The sequence below is a fragment of the Peromyscus eremicus genome, chromosome 13, assembly GCF_949786415.1.
Source record: "Peromyscus eremicus chromosome 13, PerEre_H2_v1, whole genome shotgun sequence".
Taxonomy (NCBI): Eukaryota; Metazoa; Chordata; class Mammalia; order Rodentia; family Cricetidae; genus Peromyscus; species Peromyscus eremicus.
The window spans coordinates 26,221,423-26,248,038 of NC_081429.1; the positions used below are offsets into that span (position 1 = coordinate 26,221,423).

The following is a 26,616-nucleotide window of genomic DNA, read 5'->3' on the forward strand; positions in this document are numbered from 1 at the left end:
CTTAGAGACAAGGTTTCTTTACACGGTGGAGCCAGGACAAGAGAGGCACTGTGGCTCTCCATGTGTCCCCAGCTCCCCTGAATATGTGCACCTCACTTTACCTTCTTGTTTTTTCAGAGGGTGTCATTCCTGGACCCCCCACAGACCTCTCTGTCACTGAGGCCACCCGGAGCTATGTAGTGCTGAGCTGGAAACCCCCTGGCCAGCGTGGTCACGAGGGCATTATGTACTTTGTAGAAAAGGTAAGACCCCAGCATTATCACCTATGCCACCTCCTAATGGTCTTCTTAAGTCACGTTGATTTCTGATCACAATGCAGTGAAGGAGGGTGGCAGCAGGAATGATCTAAACTCTCTAAATTCTTACAGATTATGAACTGCCTCTGTTGAGAAAATATATAACCCATAGAACTTTATCATGGCGCCTTGAGATTCCCTCTTGTTCCTGAGTTGCCTGTATGGCGGTGTTCTCTAGAGCAGTCCTCTGTCACACTTGCTCTCATCATAGCTGTTTGTTGCTGGTTTTTCTGTCATGATGATGAAACATGATGGGGGTAGACGGCAGGAGGAATAGAGAAGTTGTACAACTTTCAAACAGTAGGTGAAGACAGCAAGCCTTCACACACCACTGTGTGAAGCAGCCCTCTAAATACACAAGAGAGTGGGGTTAGGGGTGACGGAACAGTCTGAGATACTGGAGAATTCTTTCCCCCAAATATCTTATAATCATGCTGGGGATCAGAACGTTAGAGGACGGTACAAGAAAACGAACTGGGTGAGGGTGATGTGGGGGCCAACCGTGCAGCCATATCCAAGGGAGTTTGATGTGCATTTGAGAGCAGCAACTGGGAAGTGCCAAGAGCTGGCTGAGACATTATTGAAGAAAGTGGTTCCACTGCCAGTGTAGAAATGCCCGAGAATCCACAGACAACCTGGTACAGAAGTCCTCCTTCCCAAGATCATGGCTCTTGGAAAAGATATTTAAGAAGAGTTTGTAACATGAAGAATCAAGTCCATTGCTAACCAAGTTTTGATTGAGGTGTAAGGGCCGTAACTCAGTGGTAGGGCACTTGCCTAGATTTGTGACACCCGTGGTTCAATCCCTACTGCCACAAAAATGAGATCAGGATTTAATTGAGAAGGTATGTTTGTCTGATATGTAGAAACATTTATGTATCTATTCAGAGTAATGCACTATTGTTAACAAAAATGAGGCTAGTGTTTATGCTTTAAAATTTCATCTTTGCAAAATTACATAGAAAGATTTTTTTTTCACAAAAGTATCTAGTACTCAGTTTTCCCCTTTCATCTGGATTGCACTTTTGATTATTCAGTTTTAGAACAAGTGTTGGATGACCTTTCCTTACAGTTACTGTGAGAGGGTCCATTTCTGGGGAATATAGGTTTATGGAGATATGTGCAAACAATATAAAAACAGTGTACAGATATCATGTGTTTTAGGTGCTGAGACTGAACCTGGGGTTCATACACATCAGGCTACTGCTCTGACTGACACCCCCTTTTGTAATCTTATTGCTGCCCCCTGAGTAGCTATGATCACAGGCTTGTACTACCAGGCCTGGCCAATATACAAACATGAACAGCTTATTAGAATATATTGATTATATGTAATCATGAATTCCATTATGGCATTTTTTGTGCATCTCATACCTTCTCCTGCTGACCCCCCTCTTTTTCCCCTTCTATTTTCATGGCTTATTTGGTTTTTAGAGGTTTTGTTATTATTGTTGTTTGGGTTTTTGGTAACTCAATGGATTTCATTAGGGTTGCTTACAGGAGCAAGGTTGAGGGATTGTGTATAGGAACATAGGTGCCTCACCAGTGATTATTCCACTGAAGAAAATGTCATCCCTTCACTACCAACCATAAACTAATGAGTACCCATGAGATCTGCCCATTCCACAAGGTGTTGACCAACCCAAGTATGTGTGGAGCTCTCAGTTTGCAAATTATATATAGATATATTTATGTATACAAACGCACCACACACACACACACACACACATACAGACACACACACACACACACACACACACGCCCATAGCAGCACATGTGCCAGATAACAAACTATGGAAGTTGATTTTCTCCTCTCTCCATATGAGTCTCAGGATCAAGTTTAGATAGTTAGGCTTAGTAGCAGTTGCCTTTACTGACTGAGCCATTTCACTAGTAAAATATGTAAATATCTTAATAGCCTTTTATTTATTTCAAATTTGTGGCTCTTAAGAATTACACCAGAGTAACATGTTATCATCTGTGGTATTCCTTTATTAATTATATTTTGCAGTGAACATTCGTTTGATGTCCTTGAAATGGACATCTCACTTCTTTCTAATCTGCAACAAATTGCAGATAATAATAAGTTCATGACCATTTTCCCATGCAACACAAACATCTTCCAAGGGTGTGGTTTTATGAAATATGAAATTATACTTACAGTTTCATATTTTCTAAATGTTATCCCCAAATAAAAGTTTGGTAGCATCCTAAGCCATCTTCCATTTTAATAGAAGTAATGATAGAGTAACAGCTAAATGTATATTTCCTGGTATATTTAACACACACCCATGTCCACTGCATTTCTTTGACATACTCTACAGGAAGAGGCTCTGAATTAACTCTGTGACAGTAGTTACCATTTTGCTGAAATAATGACTCATAACAAGCCACCCTGAGACACGTTCTTCAGCTGAGTTAGCGCTGGCTTCTGATGACCATTTCCTTTGGTCACATGAACCTGAATTTTTCCATGAAAGTCTGTAGCTTCCCCAGATCAAAATACATATCACCTATCATTAGACGATTAAACATTTTTTCTACCAGCCTGCTCAGTTAGATGGAAGAGAAGATAATATTTAGGAGTATGACCTTGCATGGAGAAGCCACACAGGGTGTATTCCACTCTTGCAGCATCCAGGATGCTGGAGGAGTAAGGATGTAGAGCATATTCAGAGGCATAGGATGCAATTACAGAATTTTCTAAATATCAAGCCATTCTGCTGTGATTCTAATTATTTTTGATGGCCATTTATGGGTGTTGGCTTTTGTAAGGGTTCACTTACTGGTCCCATGGCATGTTTTTCACCCACCTAGAATGTTCATACAGCCACAGTGCTATCTCCTAGGCTGTCCCATGCTTTCACTTGATGGAACTTTCACCTGGGATTTGCATGCACATAAACTATGAGCTGGTCTATCACGTTACAGGCTTATAGTCAGACATTGAAGCCATGCCTATGATTCCTACGATGAGTGAGACTGAGGGGCTCAATAATGAAAGAAGTAGGTGAATCAGGGTCTTCCTTTAAAACTCCCCTGTCCTAATGTGTCTTTTGAGCCCCAAACTCTTCCCTCAGATATCTCAGGTCTTGGGTACTTTCTCTCATTTCTCTTTCAAAAATCTGTTATGTCAGGTACAAAACAGTGTCACTTGCTGGCACTGCTTCCTGTAGATAGTAGGAGTGACAGTAGTAGTGTTTGCCAGAGGCCGTCACTGTACTGCACATGTAAGTTAACCTACTTAACCCTGTTAGGGTCATACTTTTATTTCCATTGTCCTATTTTATAGATAAGGAAACGGAGTAATTTATGGGTTTCATGATTTGCTCCAGACTGCACTGCAGGTACAAGTTACAGGTAGGATTTGAACATAGATTATCTAGGCACAGATCCATAAATCCAGCTATAGTTGGACATCTCTAATTGGAAAATCCGAATTCATGATCCAAGAAGACACTCAAACTGTTTTGGATTTTGAATTGGGGATACTTAAATCGTAAAGTCTATGTAGATTTTACACACACACACACACACACACACACACACACCCCAATCCCCAAATCTTAAACACTTGTAGTTCCAAGCATTTGAAATAAGGGATACTCCACCTGCATTACGGTGGGCTGCTTCACCAGGTTACACAAAGCGTACATCAGGAAAGGTGGTCGTGCAGCTGAGAGGGTTAAAGTTACAGTGACGTATAACATCCATAGAGCAGAGCAAGCAGCGATCGTTTTTATTATGAAAGAAAAATGATTAATGATTGCTTATGTGTTTCCCTGAGGAGGTATGTCAAGTCATAAAAATGTGGGGAAATTTCATCACTCATAGGGCAGATCACACATACAGATGACACATTATCATGAAATATATGGTAGGAACACCAGGGTTTCACCTTGTTAAATTTGCCTTATAACAGATGATAGCAATGAAGCCCAGAGCACCCATCTCACATTCCAAGGTCATCCAGCTCATTACTAACAGGGATCAGTCCCTTTGGGTCCCTTCTGCCGTGCTACTAAATACAGCCCAAGTCAAGTCAGTAGAGACCGTGTTGAATAGTGTGGTACAAACATCTGTGTCGTATTTGACAGCTAGTCTGTCCGTCTTCAAATGTAGATTTCCAGAAGATTATTTTGAAAATGATTTTTTTATCTCTAGCAAACCCAGGCCAGAGCAACAAAATCTGTGCATTTGCTGACCTCGAGCAGAGCTGGATGCTAGGGCTGGAGAAAGTCTTTGACTTGTTTTCTAATGGTGCTGACTAACTCCTACCAACAAGTGCATTCGTGTCTTCATCCAAGTCACTGGAGGTCATTTTAAGGATAGAATTTATCTATTCATTCATTTGCTTAATTTTTTTTGGAGACAGGGTCTAGCTCTGTATCTCAGCTGGCCTGGAAGTCACTGTGCAGCCCAGAATGTCTTCAAACTCATGGCTTTCCTCCTGCTTCAGTCTCCTGAGGGCTGAGATGCAGACATGCACCCCGTACCTTTCAATCTCTATACATTTTTTTTGAAAGATTTTATGGTTTATTCTAAAATTTAGGCACAATTTCACAAAGGAGCATCTTTGTATTTCCATAACCTTATTCATTTGTTCGTTCAGAGGAGAAACTTCAAGTGTCCTCTGGGCTGAGGCAGGACAGTGAGCAAGCAGGTCCCCTGAGCTCATGGAATGCACTTTCTGGTAGAGGAGAGAGCAAATAAATAAGTTTCAAATAATGACAAATGCTTGAACTGCAAAATAAAGAGGGCGATGAGAGAAGGACACAAACTCCTGCAAACTGGTGAAGGGAGTTGATCTGCACAGGCCTTTCTGAGGAGGTGGCAGCCGAGTGTGGGCCTGAAGGATGCCATGAGTCATAACCCTCAGCTAAAGTAACACAGTTCATAGCAACATCGCACACATTTAAGTATTGAAAAACAGTTCATTGAAGTGATGGCCTACCCTAAGACTTGGAAGGATAACTGTCCTTGAAATAAAGACTTCTATAAGTAGATTGACAAGCATGTCTATGTACAAGTGAAGTAAAGTGGTAAAACCGTTTACCCAACAGCTCAAAGCCACACTCGATGTAGAAGCCTGCGGCATTCCACTGTCTCCTTTTCCCACATCCCTTCTCCAGTCCAGCTCTAGAAACAGGGGTGGTTTGTTGGCTGGTAAATGTGTGAGTGCCCTGTGTGCTCTGGGGGCTCCCAGTGACGTCACTGTTCCTGCTGCAGTGTGACGTGGGAACAGAAAACTGGCAGCGTGTCAACACAGAACTCCCGGTCAAGTCTCCTCGCTTTGCTCTGTTCGATTTGGTGGAGGGGAAATCTTACCGCTTCCGCGTCCGCTGTTCCAATTCAGCAGGAGTCGGTGAACCCTCGGAGGCAACAGAAGTGACGGTCGTAGGGGACAAGCTTGGTAAGTGTAGGGTCAGACTGAGCACCTGCGACTTTACATTGTGTCAAGAGAAGATCCCGAACCAAGAGTAAAATAGTGTTGTTTTGCTTATGCAAAGTAAACTTCATGAGTTTTACCAGCTAGTATAGTTTTCAATGTCCATAGACATTTCATTTACTATTATGCTTCCTAAATAACATTTTGAGCAAAATACATTATAAAACAAAGCAGCTGTATGTTTAACATGATGTGTAAACATTTATGTACGTGTGCTTGTGCATATGCAATGGGAATGAAGTATATGAAAGACCTTGAGTTTCATCACCATTATCTTTCTACACAGACATCCCCAAGGCCCCTGGAAAAATCATCCCGAGTAGAAATACAGACACCTCAGTGGTGGTTTCCTGGGAGGAGTCCCAAGATGCCAAAGAACTAGTTGGGTACTACATCGAGTCCAGTGTGGTTGGCTCTGGCAAGTGGGAGCCCTGCAACAACAACCCTGTGAAGGGCTCACGGTAAGTAATGCGCAGATGTGCTCATGTGTGGTGTGTGTGTGTGGTGTGGTGTGTGTGTGTGTGTGTGTGTGTGTGTGTGTGTGTGTGTGTGTTGTGTATATGTGTGTGTATGTGGTGTGTGCGTGTGTGTGTGTGTGTGTGTGTGTGTGCATGTGTGTGTGTGTGTGTGCATGTGTGTATGTGTGTATGTGTGGTGTGTTCCAGAATCACTGCAAGCTACATGCAGTACATACATCCAGTGGAAGAATAACCCGCATGGGGTTAGAGAGATGGCTGAGCAGTCAAGTATATACTGCTCTTGCAGAGGACCCAAGTTCAGTTCCCACACTGGGTGATTCACAACCACCTGTAACTCCAGCTTCAGGGTCTGACAGTCTCTTCTGGCCTCCCCAAGAACATATACAGGCACATTCTCCCCCTCCACCACACATACATATGTACCAGGTACCTTCATACACAGGCACATTCTCCCCCCCAACCCCACACACATATAGATATTTTATTAATAATAGATATAATTAAAAAACCTTTTTAAGAACACATATACATATTTACTTTAAATAGCCAAATGAATTTAAAGCTGAACATGTCTAATGTAATATATTTGAAAAAAAAAAAGACTTGTAATGTTAAACATTAAAAGAGACATAAACTATCATCTACAACTTCATTTTATAGTTCTTCTCTGATTCTTTCTCTTGATTTTCATTTTCCATTGTTACTCTGTGGTCTTTCACATACAAAATGATTTTAGACTCCAAGGACCTAAGAGGCGCTACCAAACATGAATACCTTGGTATTTTTAAGAGAACAGAAAACAGAATATCAGCACATTATAAATTCTGAACATCAACATGATTAAACTCAGGACTGAGCAAATGGAAAATGCCACTGGAAAAAATACCATCAAAACAAGGATGTTCTGAGAGTTTGCCATCTCTTTGTGTCTGTTTTCAATGTAGGGAGAACAGTTTTTTCTTGCTTTTAATTATTTTCTCAACCAGTTGAGCCTGCTTAATTTAGGACTGACTTGAGAAGTGGTCCCTAGAAAGTGTCTGATGGACTTGTTGGTCAGCTTCTGTCCTAGCCCTTTCCAAAGGCCACACATTCCCAGAGGATGAGTGGAACCAGACCCCGAGAGGCTGGAGACCAACAGAGTAAAGGAAATGCCCCTGGATTCCATCTTTATCTGGGGCATTCAGAAGCCCAAGCATCTACTTTCTACAGAAAAGCAGGAGTCAGTGAAGGGCAGACACTGTTGTTACTCATCTTCATACCCGTGATAACTAGTCCGATGTCTACACCTCTAAAGTACTCAGTAAATATTCACCAAGCCCAGTTGACCCTAGACTGAAAGGCACGGCTTTCTTTATTAATTATGCAACAAGTGAGTGGGATAGAGTCCTTAGCAGACCCATTATTTCTTGAAGCTACAGTCTTCAAGGCCGATTTAATGTTACATTGATTCATGAACAGCTACTTACAGTTGTAACAGCTGTTAAGGAGGATGGTGGATTTAAATGGGAGCCCGCTGTGGATTCACACAGTGTTGCTGGATCTCTGTAGTTAATGGTAATTCTGGAAACTATTTTTCACTTCGTGTCAGATTGCAGTGTAGTTTCTCAAGTAATGGTTCCTTCCCCGGCACAAAGAATGTAGCGGTTAGGTGTCTGTGACAGGATTTATCAGTACCTCACACTTTAAGTATATACCTAACATGGCTACTCACGATATTGTCACCACACCTATTATTTATTAAGTGCCTCCTTTGTTTCAGACCCATTACTGGTATTTTAAATACTGGATAGCTCATCTTTATGCAGAATCAATATGTGGTAGTATTATTGTTTCTCTGTTGAACATTTTCTGATGAACGTTCAGGGTAAGCCAGAACTCCTTTTTTTTTTGATGGAGTGGGTTTTAAAAATTGCCCAAATTGCCTTCTTATCTAAGGTTCACATGTTACCTGAAGCTCTCATTTTTAAAAAATGAATCTTTTTATAAAGCCAGGCTGTTCAGATCACTCAGTTAAGCTGCCAGTCATCTTCCCTAATCCTCCCGGAAAGGCTCTGAACGCTTCCTCTCCTCTTCAGATTTACTTGCCATGGATTGGCGACTGGTCAGAGCTACGTTTTCCGGGTCAGAGCAGTGAACGCCGCTGGACTTAGTGACTATTCCCAGGATTCGGAAGCCATTGAAGTCAAAGCTGCTATCGGTAAGCTCCTTTTGTGTCGTTCGGCCGAAGAGAGAAATGAATTTTTTCCGACTTTCCGTCATCTCCATAAATGGTTTAAAGTCTCTGATTTCACGCCATGGTTCCGCCGTTACATGATCGTTTTCTCCTTGGCTCCGGTTGACAACTAACCTCCCATAGCTGACGTCTTACAGATCGTCATCACTTACCAGCGCCTGTCCATCTGGAGCGCTCTCATCTCCACCATTCCCATCTCCTCAGACACTGCCCCTTGTCTGAAACTTCATGCTAACTCCATGTTCATCCCGGGACCTGGCAGGCCGGCCCCCTTCCGTGAAGCGGTACATCGCCATAACTCTATCATCTTGTACCTAAAAGCCATTTCATCTGCAGCAGAGCTTGGCTTCTTTCTCCTAACAGCACATTACCATGCTTCTTAAAAACGCCTCTAAAGTTCATGCAAGACACATGTGGCTGCTTAATCACATACTTCATCTGTTTGCAAACTAACAATAACTCTATCAATAAGGTCATTATATGTGTATGTGTGTTATACCTCCCAGTCTTGGATGGAGTGGGGGAAGGGACCCAGCTACTTCGGAAAAACAAAAATAAAATGTGTAATATGCTAACATATTAATAGAGCTCTTTGATTATGTGTCTCAGTGATAAGGCACACAGTTATGACGTGGAAAGCCCCAACACCACTGTAAAGAGATTAAGCAGGTGCGATGGTGCGTACCTATAATTGCAACAGCTGGGGAAAGTGAAGCAGGAGGACTGGAAAGTCAAGGTCATCCTGGGCTACACAGCAAGACCCTGCCTCAAAATCCAAAGCAATAGAACAACAGGGACACAAACTAGATTTAACGTTAGTTGTCTTCGTTGGCATTAGTTTAAGGTAGACAGTGGCAGACATGTTCTTTTGGGAAGTACAGGTCCTTACTGTTGCACTAACAGTCCTGATTCTGTCATGCAGTTAGGATCTTTAATATTGTGTCCCGTGCACTTTGTGGTCCTTTCTCTATTATGTTGAATATTAGAGCCTATTACCTCTCAAGAATTGCCTGAGATCTGCTTTGTTTTTTTTCCCTGTATAAACTAAAAGCCTTTGGGTTCTGCAAATAGAAATGGTTCCTGTTCTGTCTGTGGTTTCTTCTTTTTCCCCCAAAATATGGAGAAGTTGAAATGTTCCCTGGCGTCAATTCTGTTAAACCAAGATTGTTTTTCGCTCTGCTTGCAGTCCTAATGCTTCTGTTTGTTCTATTACTCAAGAGTAACATGTATGGGGTCTGGCTCACACCGTTTCTGTTGTTGTCTGGTGACTGTAGGGGGAGGAGTGTCTCCAGATGTGTGGCTTCAACTGAGTGATGCGCCTGCTGGACTAACAGACTCCAGGGGGGGCATGAATGGAGCCTCCCCACCAACCTCTCAAAAAGATGCTTTGCTCAGTAGCAAACCTAACAAATCTTCACCACCCAGTAGCCCTTCCAGCCCGGGCCAGGCAGAAGTGAGTAAAGTAAGTGAATCAGTTCAGGAGGAACTCAGCCCGCCACCACAGAAGGCAGCTCCCAAGGAGCAAAGTAAATCTGAGTCCCCGAAAAAGAAGAAGGACCCAGTAGGTGAGAACTGCCAAGTCCAGCCCTTCATCTGTCTCCATCAGTGTCCTCACCTCTCATTGTCCAGATCATATGCTTCATCCGTGTTCATTCCTCATTTGTTGGTTCTGAATTTTATGTTTCTCTTAGCCATTCAGCATGCTTTCATCTAATACACTATCAAAGTCGCCATGTGGGATTGGCTTGTATGCATTATTTCTTAGCCTTAGCAATAACAAAATGTTTACAGGACTGTTTGAGAGAGGAGGAGTTAGCCAGGAAGATATCCCAGGCCTAGACATGAGGGTAGGAAGGACGTGATCAATCAGGTTGTGTGAAGCTGAGTGACCTTGACACAAGCTCTTTGGCATACTCATGCTCAGAACAGGTAGAGGAAAGTATTTCATGACTAAGTGACAGTGTCCCAAGGTCAGAGTTATTAATTTCCATTGTTCAGCCTCAGGTTTTTAAGTGATCATTCACATTTCATTCAAATCACTAGTTCTTAGCAGCTGTGAAAAGTTCAGAATGGTATTATAGCCATAGAGAATTGCATTCCATGGAGAAACTACATTCTATGAAGGGACTCGTGGAAGATGGTTTATTAGAAAGCTAAACGTGAGCTGGTTGGGTGCTGTGGGTTACGTGTGTGTTCTAGGAGACAATGCATCACATAAAAGTGCTGATGAATTTTAACTGCCTCCTGTCCATTCCTGGTCTCTAGCCCACCCAACTTTCATACCTCCTCTACTTTTTGTTTTGAACCCTTATTCATCCCATTAAATAAGAAGAAATGGAATAGTCACTTGAGGGTCCATCCTCGTAAGTGCTCTGAAATAGAAGATAGAGAGGAAAAAATGGATGTGTGTGTGTGTGTGTGTGTGTGTGTGTGTGTGTGTGTGTGTGGAGAGAGAGAGAGAAATGACTTTATTCTAAAGGTTTTCTTTGTTCTGAAAGTTGTTTTGAATAGGAATGTGATAATTTCTGTAACTCTTATAATCCAAACAAATCCTTGGAGATTCCTTTGATGTACTGTATATCTAGATAGACTTCTTGTTATGACTGTACCTTTCTTTCTTCATTAAAAATTATCATTTCAGTAGCCAAACATAAAGTGGACCTGCAAATCATATAAATGTACAAGGAGTTTTGAAATATCCTTCAATTTTTTTCTAGCTAGGCAGCAGCAAATGCAGTGACAGCTATATAGTATCCTGTGCTATATAAAACATTCTAACACTAGGAATTTAAAATCCTAGGAGTTTAAAATGTTGTGATAAACATGTATCTACCAAGAGAAAGTCATATGGTAGATCATGCCTTGTGCTATAGAATATTTTTTAAAGGTGTATTTAACTGAGATCCAGGATATTTTCCTGACTGGAGTATACACAAAGTCTCCCAGGGTAAGTGTACATGAATATGAAACCATTTGGAACTGTATGGAGATGCCAGATAAACAAACTGATATGGAAACCAAGATATGTACACATTCTGTTACCATTAGAGATCAAATTAAAACAAAACCACAAAAAGGTGTAGATCTTGAGGGAAACATTTCTTCCTATGGGAAAAAGATCATTTTCTGAGGACATAGCATTTTACCAGACAAGTTTTTTAAAACTCAGTTTAATGATTAAAGTACACTTTCTCAATGTCTATTTTTTTTCTCATACACCAAGTCAGGTGCCAAGTTTCAGATCAATCTCACATTTTCATTGTATATGACATCGAGTGCCCTCGTATGTGGCACCAGGTAAGCATGGTGGATGTATACAGAATTATAAATGCATTTCCCTCTTACGAGCTATTTATATTGCAACAGCGGCACCATCTCCACCCTATGACATCGCTTGCCTTGAAAGTTTTCGGGACTCAATGGTTCTTGGATGGAAGCAACCAGACACAACTGGAGGGGCAGAGATCACGGGCTATTATGTGAACTATCGTGAGGTAATTGGTGGGGTGCCAGGAAAATGGAGAGAAGCCAACATCAAGGCCGTCAGTGACGCAGCGTACAAGGTAGGCCAGCCCGTGTCTCTGTGGTGTGATGCATCCTGTGAATGAGACTGTGCGTGCATGTACACACCCAGGACCTGATAAAGGGTTTCTGTCATTTTGTCAGTGTTCATTGTCAACCCTGGCATGACAGTTTTTGTGAAAAATATCCTTGGTAGGTAAGATTAGTATGGCTACCCAAGCAGGGCTTACATTTTCTGATTCATACATGTAAGCATGATTTTTTAGAATATTTACCACAAAATGTGCATTTATTATGAAACTGGTATTTTCTTTCAAACTTAGAAAACATCAGTAACTCTGTTACTAGCTTTAGACAATGCTAGATCCTATAACTCTGGATTTTTTTTTTTTAATTTCACAGTTAAAATCATGATGGTGTGGCCCGCTTGCGTGGCCCTCCTCCACCTTGTGGTGTGTTCCCTTTAATATGGCTCTTATGGCCAGAAAAGAGAGCACATGTCTCCTGTTGGGGAGGCCTCTACTCCTCAACCTATCACAGACCCCAGCGGCTCTCTCTGTTGGCACAGCTGTTGATCTTTGTTAGAGCATCACCTGCTAGGCCCAGGTACCGACTCCCAGCACTCACAGACACCCACACAGTGAAAGTCCAGAACAAGGCCAGACCAGGACTGGAAACAGCTCACCTTGAAGTCAATGCTACACTCTTTTTATTTAACATTTGAAATTTATGAAATATCACACACAGATCAGGTATGCTAATGCAAAATCATTGTGTTTTTGTTTTGTGTCATAAGTTTTCATTATGTGCCCCAGGCTAACCTCAAACTTCTAATCCTACTCCTCACCCTCCAAAGTACTGCTATTACAGGCATGCACCACCACACCCAACCACAAAGTTATATCCTTAAAATTCTCCCATGTTGCTATGTACAGCTTTATTTTTATTATATACGGTGCTCCACCATGTGACTGTATCACAATATGCCCCCCATTCCCTCATTGATTGCTGTGTGGACTGTTTAACGGTTTTCAGCTACATCACACAATATGTGTGGAGTCCCTGCTCTGCGTCTTGACCCACATTTGGCTATTCAGACATTCTCAGTTTTGATAATTGGAGTGTCAAATGCATTTGAATGTCTTTTCCTGTATATAGGCTTCATTTTTATATCCTCTCCTCTAGCATGCCCGCTCATAGTTTTGTCCATTTTTCTCATGGCTTTCTTACCGACTTGCAGCGACCTTTATTGTTGTAAACATAATCAGTGATCTTGGTGCCTTTTTGAAGAGAGGTCTCCTTTATGCCAGGATCACAGAAGTTCTGCACTTGGTTCTGCTCTAGAGCAGCTGTTCTCAACCTGTGGGTCGGAACCCCTTTGGGGTCAAACTACCCTTTCACAGGGGTCCTAAGACCATCTGAAAACACAGATACTTACATTATGGTTCACAACAGTAGCAAAATTAGTTATGAAGTAGCAATGAAATAATTTTATGGTTGGGGGTCACCATAACATGAGGAACTATATTAAAGGGTTGCAGCATTAGGAAGGTTGAGAACCACAGGTCTAGAGGTTTTGCAGGCACTTATATTTCAGTCATTAGTTCCCCTGTGAAGTCTGTATGTGTTGTGAGCGCAGGGTCAGAATTGATTGTCTCCCAATGGAGACACAGCCGAGTCAGAGCCACTTCATGAAATTCATCCTTTGCCCATGATTCTTTGTATTTGTGTCTCTCCTTGTGCTCTGTTCCACTAGTCAGTTCATCCAACACTGAACTAATGTCCCACTAACCAGTTATTACTGTTTCCAGCAAACAACCGCATTCTCCCATTTCATTAACCGCTCAGGGTCATTTTTAGCACTTGACGCTTTGATATAAATTATGGAATTATGTTTCTACTAAGTTTTGCCAAAAAACAAGACAAAGTATAAGGAAAATAATAAAATAAAACTTATTAGAATTCTGATGGAGAGTGCATAGAATTTATCAGTAAGTTGAGTAATTGACACATTAAATATATTGATTCTTCTAACCCACAAGCATTAGTATTTTTCTCCATTTACTTTTGTCGTGAGAGGGTCATACTTGAGGAGGTAAGAGGACAACTCACAGAAGTCAAAAATACAAATAACATATACTGATTTTACATATAGCTGTTTTAGTTTTTGTTAATTTAAAAATTAATTTGTAAGTCCTTTGGGAATCGCTTTAGAAATAGTCCTATCAAATGCAATAATATATTTACTTCTTCACATCCAAATTTTATACTTTATGCTTTATTTTCTTGCATTACTTTCTACCCGAGGCCTTTAACACAGTGTTGAGTAGATGTGGTAATGTTGTCATTCTAGACAGGATCCTTTGGGTTTTGGTTGTTTGTTTGTTTGTTTTATTTTTTGATACGAGGTCTTACTATGTAACCAACACTGGACTAGGTTGCAGCAATCCTCCTGCCTCACAATTGCCTTGCTGGGGTTATAGCCACATGGTACCACACCGTATTTTCTTGTTTTGTTTTTGAAGTGCTAAGGCTGGAAGCCGGGGCCTCAATCAAGCCAGAGGAGCACCTTATCACTGACCCCAGCACCAGTCCTTGTCGCTATAATAAAAACATTCCAACATCAGCATTATATTTACTATAGTTGTTTCGTAGCCAGTATTACCAGATGGAGGAGAGTTTTACATAGTCCTTGTTTATTAAAAGTAAATTCAAATTATTTAAAAAAATGAGAGTTGTCATACATTATTTCTCCTTTAATTTCAATGTAATATAGTCAAGTAATCGACTAAAAGCAGTCGATATTCCTTTGACATTCTTTTTACTACTTTTATCTATATCTGGATTTTATTGCTAATTATCACCCAGACTGCAGTGTTAATGAATGAGATTATCCTGTAACTAACTAGAATTTGACACCAATGAATAATATGAACAGTGTATATAGGAAAGGAAAATTGTGGGATCATCTCACAAGAAAACCTGCTCACTTAAAACATTGCTATATATATTTTTAAGGTGACCTTATTAGATGAATACAAAGTGAGTTTTTAGTGCTAATGGTAAGTTTTGCCTTAAAGGCTGTGTTTGCAATTATTAATGACAATGTATACATTTTCTTTTAGTTGGTGTTTACATGGCACGTTACTTTTCATCATTTAATTTAACATTTAAACATTTAATCAATCTTTCTATAATGCTTTTTATGTATCTCTTGGAAGTAGCATTAAGTAGGTTTAAACTTATGGCCCTAGCACTCTGGAAGTGAGGGCAGCAAGATCAGGAGTTCAAAGACCAGCCTGGGCTATAATGAGACTGTCTTAAAAAAAAAAAAAAAACGTAGTTCCCTTGGCCTGACAGTTTATATTTTATATCATTTAGGAATATTTAACCTTATTTTAACCTTATTACATATTTTTTAACCTAATCACCTAATTATGTATGTTCTACTTGATCTTTTCGTCATGTGCATTTTTCTGTTCTTTATTGACTACTTTTGACTGTTTAAAATGTTTGTATACATTTTTTAATTTTGTGTATGCCCACCTATCTGGAGGTCAGAGAACACTTGCGAGAGTTAGGTCTTTTCCCATCCTGTGGGTGCTGGGGATTGAACTCAGGGTATCAGGATTGGCAGCATCTTTATGCACTAAGATATCATACTGGCTCTGAATATAGTTTAAAAATCATTTCATTTCCTCCTACTCTGCCTTGAAAGATATATCCTATGATTTGGGGTTGATTTCCTATGGGTGGATGAACAAATGTAGAATTTGGTGTTATTCTCTTTGTTTTACCCTCATCTCAGAAACATAAAACCTTAAAATATTTTAATCCCTTTACCCTCTTCCTAGTTTATATGCTGCTGTATTTTATTGACTTCTGCTTTTTAATATTATTAATTACCTGGGTCTTTCGTTTGTTTCTTGTTTGTTTTGTTGGTGATGTCTTTTGAGATAGAGCCCTAGCTGCCCTGGAACTTGCTATCTAGCCCAGGAAAGCCTCAAACTCACAGAGATCCACTTATCTCTGCCTCCCAAGTGCTGAGATTAAAGTTGTGCAACATCATACCTGGCACAATTATTGTTTTTTGAAGTTTATTTTTATTTATGTGTATGTGTGTATTACCTGCTTGTCTGCATATGTGCTATGTATATGCAGGTACCCTTAGAGGAGGCCAAGAGAGGGCATCCAATTCCCTGGAACAGAAGTAACAGAAGGCTGTTCTTTAGGCTACAAACAGGAATGTGATTATAAAAGGGTGTGACTTAAGGAGGTCACTCTAGGATAGAGCCAACACAAAAAGTAAATAAGTTCAATGTTAAACACATGTAATAAAACTAGATCACCATAGGATATATTTGTGACACAGAGTTAAATAAATAAAATGCTGAACAACTGCTTGTGATGTTAACGTTATAGATTAGCAATTTGAAGGAAAACACAGTGTACCAGTTCCAAGTGTCAGCCATGAACATCGCTGGGCTGGGAGCACCCTCCGCAGTGAGTGAGTGTTTCAAGTGTGAAGAATGGACCATTGCTGTTCCAGGTAAAGTGCAAACTGTGTCTGTCCTCCAATAAAATCTATGAGTTGTAATTAACTGAAGTACCACCTGGATGACATTTAAGAGACAAGAACATGCTTACTATAGTTACCTCAAATATTTTATGATAGGATTAAATAATAGATAAAAGATAGTTAGCAATGTAAACTTGAAAATAAATTTCTCATTCTCCTATTTCAACTAAAACCCATAGCTGCCATTGCTCAGCCTCTGTTTTGGAGGACTGACAGAATCACACAGTTTGAGTGCCAAGTGAGCACTTGGAAGGACTTCTAAACTTTTCATTTGTCTCTTAAAGGCCACTTGAGAGCATCAGTTCATATCCCACAGCATATTTATTTCCAGAACCATTTCCTGCATCCTTCACTGCTGTTCTGCTCTGAAGTACTCATCTATCAACACCAGATCTCCTTCTGGAGACCTGGCTGAGATGGTGACTTCTCCATGTCCTTCTCCCTTGTCCTAGCTCTTCCTTAACTTCTACATGGGCTTATCATGCCTGACTGGGATATGAGCCTCGCTTTTCTCTACTTGCCTCTCTCTATTAAGCCCTAATATCTTTATATCTATACTCCACTCCCTCCCTTCAGGAGTCCTGGAATCTGGTTTGCAAATAGTCTGCTGTGGAGGTTGTCATGGAGGTGGTTGGGTACATGAGGAAGAAAAAAAAAAGAAGTAAGCAGAAGAGCTTACCCATGCTCAGACCTCATATAATGCCATAAACCAAACACATATAAACACTGACTACAAACAGACTTACTAAGTATTAAGATCCCAACTAGTAATATGCACATTGTAGATGATTTAATTTTGCTTCTGATTTTGGTATTGATTTCTGAGACCCAAATATTCTGAATGACAGACGACACCTGGGTTTGATAATCAACATATCTAATAATTGGCATGATACAATCATAGATTTTATAAACACTCCAAACCACATAAAGGTACCCTGTATGGACAGCCATCATGCCCACTCCACCCACTCTGCCACCCCTTCCTCTGTCTGAAACCCTGTGCTCCAGAAGAACCACCATGTTGCCCTACTCCGCAAATACCTTTCTGCTTGACTTCTGCCAAGTATGAGTAAAAAATTAGCAAAAGAAACAGAAGAGATTCAATGCTCACTCAACATCAGCAGGTACACAGAGGCAAACACCTGCCTTTGAGCTGAGTGTTAAAACTTCTTTCTGTCACTTTTATACAGGTGGACCTATTGGCAGAGGTTTCTGTCCCACCAGCCAGCTCCCAAATAACCACATAAAGACTTATTATAAATGCTCAGCTGATAGCTCAGGCTTGTTACTAGCTAGCTTTTACAACTTAAATTAACCCATTTCTATTAATGTATGTGCTGCTACGTGGCTCATGGCCTGTTACTTCATCTTCTATACATCCTGCTCCCTGTGTCTGGCTGGTGACTCTGCCCTCCTTCCCAGCATTCCCTCAGTCTGGCTGTCCCACCTAACCTTATTAAACCAATGAGAGCAACACATCTTTACAGTGTACGAAAGGATTATTCCACAGCATTTCCTCCTTTTGTCTAATTAAAAAGGAAGGTTTTAACTTTAACATAGTAAAGTTATATACAATAAAAACAGTTATCAAGTAAGAATTACAGTTACAATATCTTACTGTCATGAAAAGCCTCAGGGTATTTTGTAGGATTTTGAAGTGTTTGAAGACCATCTATCTATTTAAATATATCTGTTTAACCTTGAAAACATACCTAATATGACTACAAGTTTGATTATTATAACCCATATTTTTAATCTATGTTCTACCACGTGGCTTGGTACCTTATCTCAGTATGGCGTTTTCATTTCCTGCTTTCTCTGTGTCTCCTGGTGACCCCACCCTTCTTCATCCTTGTGCTCCCTTTTTGTTCACAAGTCCCACCTAACCTCTACCTGCTGAGCTATTGACCATTTAGCCCTTTATTAAAACAATGAGAGCAACACATATTCACAGTGTACAAAAAGATTGTTCCACAGCATGGATCTGTTTCCAAATTCTCATAGTTCTTAAAGTAAAATGTGACTGTCTACAGACTTAGCAATTATGAGCAGGCCTGCACTAAAGGCACCCACAGAAAGTGATCAAGCTGAGAAAAGAGTTGCAGGGTGGGCTCAGACGAGAAACACCCCACTGACCACCTTGATCCATCCTTGACTTAGTGAGTAGTGTTGACCAAGCAGGCATTGGGAAGCTGTTCTAGAAGGTAGAAGTAAGAATATATTTCCTTCCTTTCATTGTGAAGGTGACTAAACTGAGGTACAAGTTAAATGTCACATGGAAAGTCACATGCGTAGCAAGTGACAGATTCAGGGCTGGAAATGTGGCCTTCCTCTTCCCTAAGGAGTGGCAGCAGAACCTTGGCTCACCTCTGCAAAGAGGGACTGCCTGCTTGGATGCCCAAGTTCATGGTCACTAAAGACCTTTGCTAAGCAGAATGTACCACACTATTTGAGGCCAATATTTAAGTATATTTCCAGAGATGACATTGAAAAATAAGAATGGTGCATATTTGAAATTCCTAAGCTGGGTAAATAGTGAGGCAAATATTGAACTACCAGTTGTGAAATGCTGAAGCACAGCATGGCAGCGCCAGTGTGTGCAGTTGATGTCAAGTCACTGTGAGTCACTTCAGGTGATTGTGATTGGCTATTTAGACAGAAGTTGTTATTTGGGAAAAAAATGTGTATATCACTTTAATAGCAGCCAGTGACCACACAAAGGTACATCATAGTTTAGACTGCTTAGAAATGCAGCCATGGGCACAGCACACATCATAGTGTCTTTTCTTCATAGCGTTATCAAGTTATTTGGCTTCTGTGGACTGTCTGCTAACTGCCCTAAGAGGGATTGACATCAGTGATGACTTGTCCACCCAAGAACAGCCTGAGGGATGCTCGATCCAGCTCCAAGCAGCATCTGGGCATGGCCTTGACCACCTGTGCTCAATCAGTTGTTGCACAGCAGCTGTAGATATAGTTGCAGTGGCTACAACATGCCTGCTTTCAGGAGACCGGTGGATTTCTATAGAGAATACCAGCAGGCGAGTCAGCTGAGACACCCTAGATGTGGGTGTGAATGTAATCGTAGTGAGTCTCCTCATGCACACTGACTTCTACTGCTCTCTCTCCCTGACTCAGGACCACCACACAGCCTGAAGCTCAGCGAAGTCAGGAAGAACTCCCTGGTTCTCCAGTGGAAGCCTCCAGTCTACTCAGGGCGGACTCCAGTCACTGGTTACTTTGTGGACCTGAAGGAAGCCAGTGCCAAAGATGACCAATGGCGAGGTCTCAATGAGGCAGCCCTTGGGAACACGTATCTGAGGGTAAGAGGATGCCCTAGGATTTACAGCATGCCTTTTCTCTCTAAAAAGGAAAACTACTAATACTAAGCAAACATAATCAGAATCAACTTCATAGATTGGGCTCCTGGTAAGATTCCATCTACTTGGCAGTAATTAAGGCTGGGGAATTTTTTGATGCTTGAAATTGTTTGGTGACATTTCACCTGAATTCCTTAATCTGGCTTTGAAAGGCGTCCACCAGCTCCCTCCTCCCTCTTCTTCCCCTCTTTGCTTTGACATTTCCCTCTCACAGTTTTTGTTCTGCACAATCTTACAACATTACTGCTCATTGCTACCCCCCAAAGGTGATTCTCATTCTCCTCTAACCATTTTTGACAGTGGCCTTTTCCTGGAGGGTGCTCTTTTCACAGATCCACACTGGTACCTGCTGTAACTGCAGGCTCTCTGGAGTCATGCCCTGTCTCACTTGGCTTCCTCAGGCATGCCTGCGCTTGCATGAACACTCGGAGCTTACTGGAATGGGTTCACTCAACTCTTGACCTTCACCTCACCCTTTCCATACCACTGCCTCCAGTCTTCCTGCGCGTGCTTGCTGAACCTGGGCCTCGCTGACACACAGATGCTGTTTGGAAGCAACAGGTCCTCTCAGTTGTGTTGGCTGGGAGCCACAAAAGAATGTTTTCCCTTGGGGTGGGGACAGACAGAGTGCCTGAAGACCCTAAATCCGTAGCAGGGCAAGGATTATGATTCTGTAGCCTGTAGCTTTATTAGGGTGACTAAACCACAAGCACTCAATGTGCATACTGCATTCATAGCAAACAGTTCATAACTGTGTTGCTAATTAGAGAGTGTGAGACAGGAGTGGATGGAAGAAGACAGAACATAATTCCTGTTTAGATTAGAGGAAAGGAAAGGAAGTCTAAGGGTATGTATGCATAGATTATGAGTTAGTCATGGGGTTGTCCCTGTGCTGGAGTAATGGAAGAGTGCAGATGTATTTCTGTCTCAACACTGACTAGACTCTGGAATGTAGGTTACTTCCTTGTGTCACAGAAACCCAACTCACAACCACTCATCAGCTACGTGCCAGGTACAGATGTGACAGGCACCTGGTGACTGGTCTGTTTTTATCACAAGAAAATGTTCCTGTCCCTTTCTTGGCATGATTTCTCAATATAGAATTTGAAATATATTGAACTCTGCATTTAGCCTGTGCCCTTGTTCAAGTTCACTTACAGTCTGAACTTATTTCAATTTTGAAATTATTTCTGAAAATTCATTATCTCAACTAGGTGTAGTGGCAAGCCTGTAATCCTAGTACTTGGTAGACAAGCAAGAAAACCATGAGTTCAAGGTCAGCCTCCACTAAGCAGTAAGTTCCAGGCCAGCCTGGTCTATACAAGACCTTGTTTCATAAACAAAATGAAGAAGCAAAGTTCATTAGCTCCAGTGAGAGCTATCACTATATAATAATATTCTGCTGCCATCAGAACCCAATCCAACAGTTAGCTTTAAAACCTCACAGGAAAAGCATGGCTAGTCTACATTCATAGTCACAAAGGCTTTATTTATTGACTACATATATTCCTGAGCACTGTTGGGTTTGAATCAAATTTAAAGTGCTGGTCTCTGCCACAGCATCAGGGGAGAAATTACACCTCCTGGGTATAATAAATTCCTGCCTAAAACAACTCTTTTAAATTATATGTTTTAAAAATAAAAGATTTTGATAAATAATATTAACAGTGTTGTTAATACTAGGAACAAAAACAGCACAGAGCCCAAACCAACTCACACATTTATGAAACATGTTCTTAGCAACCATCTTGATTATTTAAAACTGAGAGGGCTGGGGAAACTCGCTGCCATGCCGGGGACCCAGGTTCAGTTCCCAGCATTTACATGGCCACTCTTGGCCATTTGTAACTCCAGATCCCAGGGACCTGGTGTCCTCTTCTGGCCTTCACAGGCAAGCATATAGTGCACAGACATACTCACACACATAAAAGTTTAAGAACTAAGGAACAAAAAACCCTTAGTCTTGGGGCTGATACTTTGCCAAGCTCAGCAAGTTAAAGCACTTGCTGCCAGGCTTGGCAGCCCAAGTTCAGTCCCCAGACCCCACATGGTGGAAGGAGGGAGCTGGCACTCACAGGTTGTCCTCTGACTTCTACATGTGTGCCATGGCATGGCCGGTATCCCTGCCCCATTGTGCATAGACAACAATAATAAATAATTTTTAAAATCAAGGATGTAGAATTTTTTTTAAAGATTTATTTACTTATTATGTACATTGGGGTTTTTACCTGCATGTATGTCTGTGTGAGAATGCCAGATTCCCTGGAACTGGAGTTACAGACAGTTGTGAACTACCATGTGGGTGCTGGGAACTGAACCCGGGTCCTTTGGAAGAGCAGCCAGTGCTCTTAACCTCTGAGCCATCGCTCCAGCCCGGATGTAGAATATTTTAAATTATTTTTGTTAGCATGCAAAGTAATGGGTTTCACTGTAACATTTTAAAACACATGTATCATTCTCCTTTGTTCTTAGCCTCCCAGCTCCCTCTGCTTCCTCTCTCCCCGTGCCCTATTGCTGGCCTCCTGCCTCTTCCTGTGAAGTCCCCGCTTCCACTTTCATATCCCATGAATTCCATTAGCCTCTCTTCTCCCCTTCTCCTTCCCTTGAGGTTTTCCCCTCTCCTTCATAGTTCCTCTTCTACTCTTATGTTCTCCGTATGTAAACATTTAAATTTGTGTCCCATGTGAGATGAAGCAAGGCCCTTGTCTTTCTGAGACTTGCATATTTCATTAGCCCAGTGAGCTCCAGTTCCACCCCCATTTTCATACAAATTTTATAATTTCATTCTTTCCAGCTAAATAAAATTCCATTATATAAATGTATCAAATTTCCTTTATCAATTCAACTGTTGATGGACATATGGGCTGGTTCCCTAAGAGAGTGTAGCATTTTAATACACTTTGATTATTCACAAGTTTTTTAAATTCACAATTATATTAGTGTCCTGTCTATTTAGTGAGAAATAGGCATTAAATTTACAGGGACAATGTTCATTTATGTTTTAGTCCTGTAATATACTTTTAATTTTAATTTTATTTTATGTAAATGAGTGTTTTACTGCATGTATGTATGTGCACCATGTGTGTGCCTAGTGCCCATGGAGTGTGTCAGATCCCCTGGAACTGTTACAGACAGTTGAGGGCTGCTATGTGGGTGCTTGGAATTGAACCCGGGTCCTCTAGAAGAGCAGCCAGTGCTCTGAGCCATCTCTCCAGCATCTGTAATGTACTTTTGAGCAAATACAAAATGTCTTTTTGCCAAGGGAATAACTGCAAGGTGTGTAACATAAATGCTTATTTTGAACTCTCTGTATTTTACCTTTTGGACCAAAGAAGAAGGCAGCTAACTCATCCAAAGTATACATACATTTCAGAAACATGTTACATGATTTCAGAGGTGCTTAAATTATTTGAGAGAGAATGTGAGAAGGACAGGGCGGGCAGGGATTTTAGCAACTTTGACAGCTGGTCCACAGAGAGGCGACACCAAAGTCAAAGCCACCTGAATGACATAGGTCAGCTCTAGGGCACAAGCCCTATTTCCTTGGTGTTGTGTGATTAATGATACCTGCAGAGGAAGAACACACCTGTTTATGTGACGTAAGACACGCATTACTTCCAAACCTGCTTATTCCAGGTGCAAGGCCTCAAAGAGGGTGTCAGCTACGTGTTCCGTGTACGTGCCATCAACCAGGCGGGCGTTGGGAAGCCTTCTGAGCTTGCTGGCCCTGTCGTGGCAGAAACACGTCCAGGTGGGTCTTTACTTTTTCATTAGTACTCATCCCCAGCGTAGGGTGTCACTCAGCAGTGGAGCAACTATCATCCACAGGAGCCAGAGTTTAATCCAAGTGCCAAAGGGGAGAAAAGATCTGCTCTTCCAGTGGAACCCAGTTCAATTCCAAGCACCCACATAGCAGCCCTCAACTGTCTGTAACAGTTCCAGGGGATCTGACACACTCCTCTGGCCTCCATGGGCACTAGGCACACACATGGTGCACAGACATACATGTAGTAAAACACTCATTCACATAAAATAAAATCAAAATTAAAAGTATATTGTAGGACTAAAACATAAATGAACATTGTCCCTGTAATGTTTAATGCCTATTTTTCACTCTCAGCCAACAGTAGGTACCATCTAAGTAATCAATAACTATACCCTTAGCATGTGACAATCATGTATTCCTTCACAGGAACCTCAGAACAGGGATGAGCCAGGCTTGAAGTAGTCTATGGGCTACTGTGGCTCGAACCTAACCACAGGGTATTCTTCCTGGACCCACCCTAAGCAAGCACCCTAGAAGGCTGTTCCTATTAGAACCTGGCCTTTAGCCCTGATAAGGTATTTTCCAGTCACAGAGGGAGCTGCAATAGCCCAGGGCATGGGCATGCCCCATACACAGATGTAGATCGTATAGAATTTTAGCTCCAAAGTTAAAACAGAGGCCAGCATGCTTTTTCTTAAGGGCAAGGCAGTATTTTCAGCTTTACAGCCATATGGTTTTTGTTACAACCTGGCCTGCCAGGGCATGAAGGCAACCACAGACAAGTGCACGAGCACTTGTGCTCCAGTAAAACCTTTTCATGTGTATTACATAAATGCATCATATAATATCGTGCATTCTGCACATTATATAAATAATACCATGCATTATGCACACTATAAAATTTGAATTCCACATTATAGTCCCATATCTTGAAATATTAATCTTCTTTTGATGTTCTCTCAGCTATTATTTTTTTCTTCTGGGTTTTTGTTTGTTTGTTTGAGACAAGGTCTCATTATGTAGCCCAGGCTGGTCTGAAACTTGCTATGTAGACCAAGCTGGCCTCAAAGATATGCCTTCCAAGTGGTGGGACTAAAGGTGTGTGCCACCCAATTTTGCATTTGAAAATATGAAAATCATTATTGCTTTGTGGGCCATACACAAAGAGGCAACAGGCCAGATTTAGCCCATCAGCCATGGTTTGCTGACCCGTGGGTTAAATTAAAACTAACAATGGTCCTGTTTGCATGGTTGGCTGAGCTAGCACAGTCATGGTGGGCCCACAGAAGACAGTGTCACCTGTATTATGAAAACAAAGTTCACAGTGCCCATTGCTTAGTTAGTTCCTAATCACTACACGATGATGATGATAATTTCCATTCTTGTTCAATTTGTTCTGTTATAAAATTTTTATTTCTGTTCACTGAAGTTTCATAAAAGAAAGCACTAGTAACATAAAGAGTAGAAATTGTCATCCAGTAACCTTTTGTTTTTATTTATTCTAGTGTAAGGGATTTTGTTTTAGTGAGCCCCTGTTTTCAAAAGTGAAACAAACACAGGGCAAGTAGATAATGTCATAGTTATTTTCCTGTGAGGAAAATGTAAACATAGGAAACTTCTCCTTGAAATGCCTATTACTTGAAAAATATCAACAGTCTGCCCACTGCATCCCATTTCTTCATGACTGCTTTCAGCTACTCCTAAACTCGTTTGTAGACAGGTGTTTGACAAAAGTGATCTTTACAAAGTGAGGCAGGGAATGTCACACCTCAGAGTAACCTTTGCAAAATTCCAAAGAAAGCAGAAAAATGCTAGGAACAGACATACAGAGACACCACGACATGTGTACATATACATGCATTTTAGAGGGATCCAACCCCTCAGCTGTCAAATGTGTGACCATCAATGGTACCAAATAGACATTTGTAAGGGCTCACATGTAACATCGACCCTCAGAGAGCATTTGTATTACTGTATAAGGGAATTCTCTGTCTAGAAGATCAAAAGCACCTTTTAAGCTGTAGGGTTCCCAACTTGATTAAAGAAAACTCAAATCAACGTGTTTCCACAATCAGTGCCTTCAGAATGGCAGGGTGCCAGGAATAAATAGCATTAGCATAGCCATCTCTGCGGGGTTGACTATTGACCTCCTGTGTGAAAGTATTGTGTTACTGATTTGGAATAAGCACCAAAAGTTGCATCTATGGCCGTTCAGTTCTTGGACTAGAACTCTAGTCAACAGCTGTAGACATGAATACACACTTAAGCTTCTCACAACTTAGAAAGAATCCTTGGGCACAGAAAGTCAAAATGCTTCCCTGTGACATTCTGGGTTTGTTTATAGTCAGCAGGCATGTTCGCTCTTGCAACATGAATTTCTCGAGCTGCTCCTACATGGCAGGTCCTGTATGTGCCCTGGGAGGACTGTACTGCTCATTTAGTTTATGATCATGTAGGAACACTAGAGTTTACAGCTTGGTAGAATGAGAGCTAGGACAGACATAAAAATCTGCACAGCCAAATAGGCTAGAAACTAGGACTCAAGGTTTTACAAGTTGCTGACTAACAAAACTTAAATATAGTCTAAAATTGACTATATTTGTTACCTTTACTACGCTTAAGTGTATTATTTTGCCCACTTTATGTTAGAAAAAATAGGAGGGAGAAGGGGGAGAAATGTTATCAGTTTCATGATTTGGGGTGTTAAACTTGCAAACTTAGTTCAGAAAATACTCTGGTTTCTCTTCAGATCACAGAGATTCTTTGCCTTTTTGGTTTGAGAAAAACACCTTCATTTGTGATACATTATTAAATTCCTGGGTAGAAAATAAAGCTTATCAAGCAACATCACACCACAAATATACCTAACAAGATACTTCGAGTGCGATTGGGTTTCAGTTAAAGGTTCA

At 41.1% G+C, this 26,616-nt stretch overlaps 1 protein-coding gene across 2 annotated transcripts in view; it reads left to right on the top strand.

Moving 5' to 3' along the window:
* The window catches only part of Myom1 (myomesin 1), a 124,048-nt gene that overhangs the window by 58,394 nt on the left and 39,038 nt on the right, over positions 1–26,616 (top strand). Inside the window, exons 14-22 of one of the 2 annotated variants that reach the window (XM_059277910.1) lie at positions 118–242; positions 5,526–5,709; positions 6,032–6,206; positions 8,300–8,421; positions 9,732–10,022; positions 11,824–12,020; positions 16,402–16,528; positions 19,700–19,884; positions 23,578–23,692. In XM_059277910.1, the coding sequence (XP_059133893.1) occupies positions 118–242; positions 5,526–5,709; positions 6,032–6,206; positions 8,300–8,421; positions 9,732–10,022; positions 11,824–12,020; positions 16,402–16,528; positions 19,700–19,884; positions 23,578–23,692 (1,521 nt within the window). The remainder of the gene's footprint in view (positions 1–117; positions 243–5,525; positions 5,710–6,031; positions 6,207–8,299; positions 8,422–9,731; positions 10,023–11,823; positions 12,021–16,401; positions 16,529–19,699; positions 19,885–23,577; positions 23,693–26,616) is intronic. The other variant, XM_059277911.1, reaches the window with a different exon arrangement.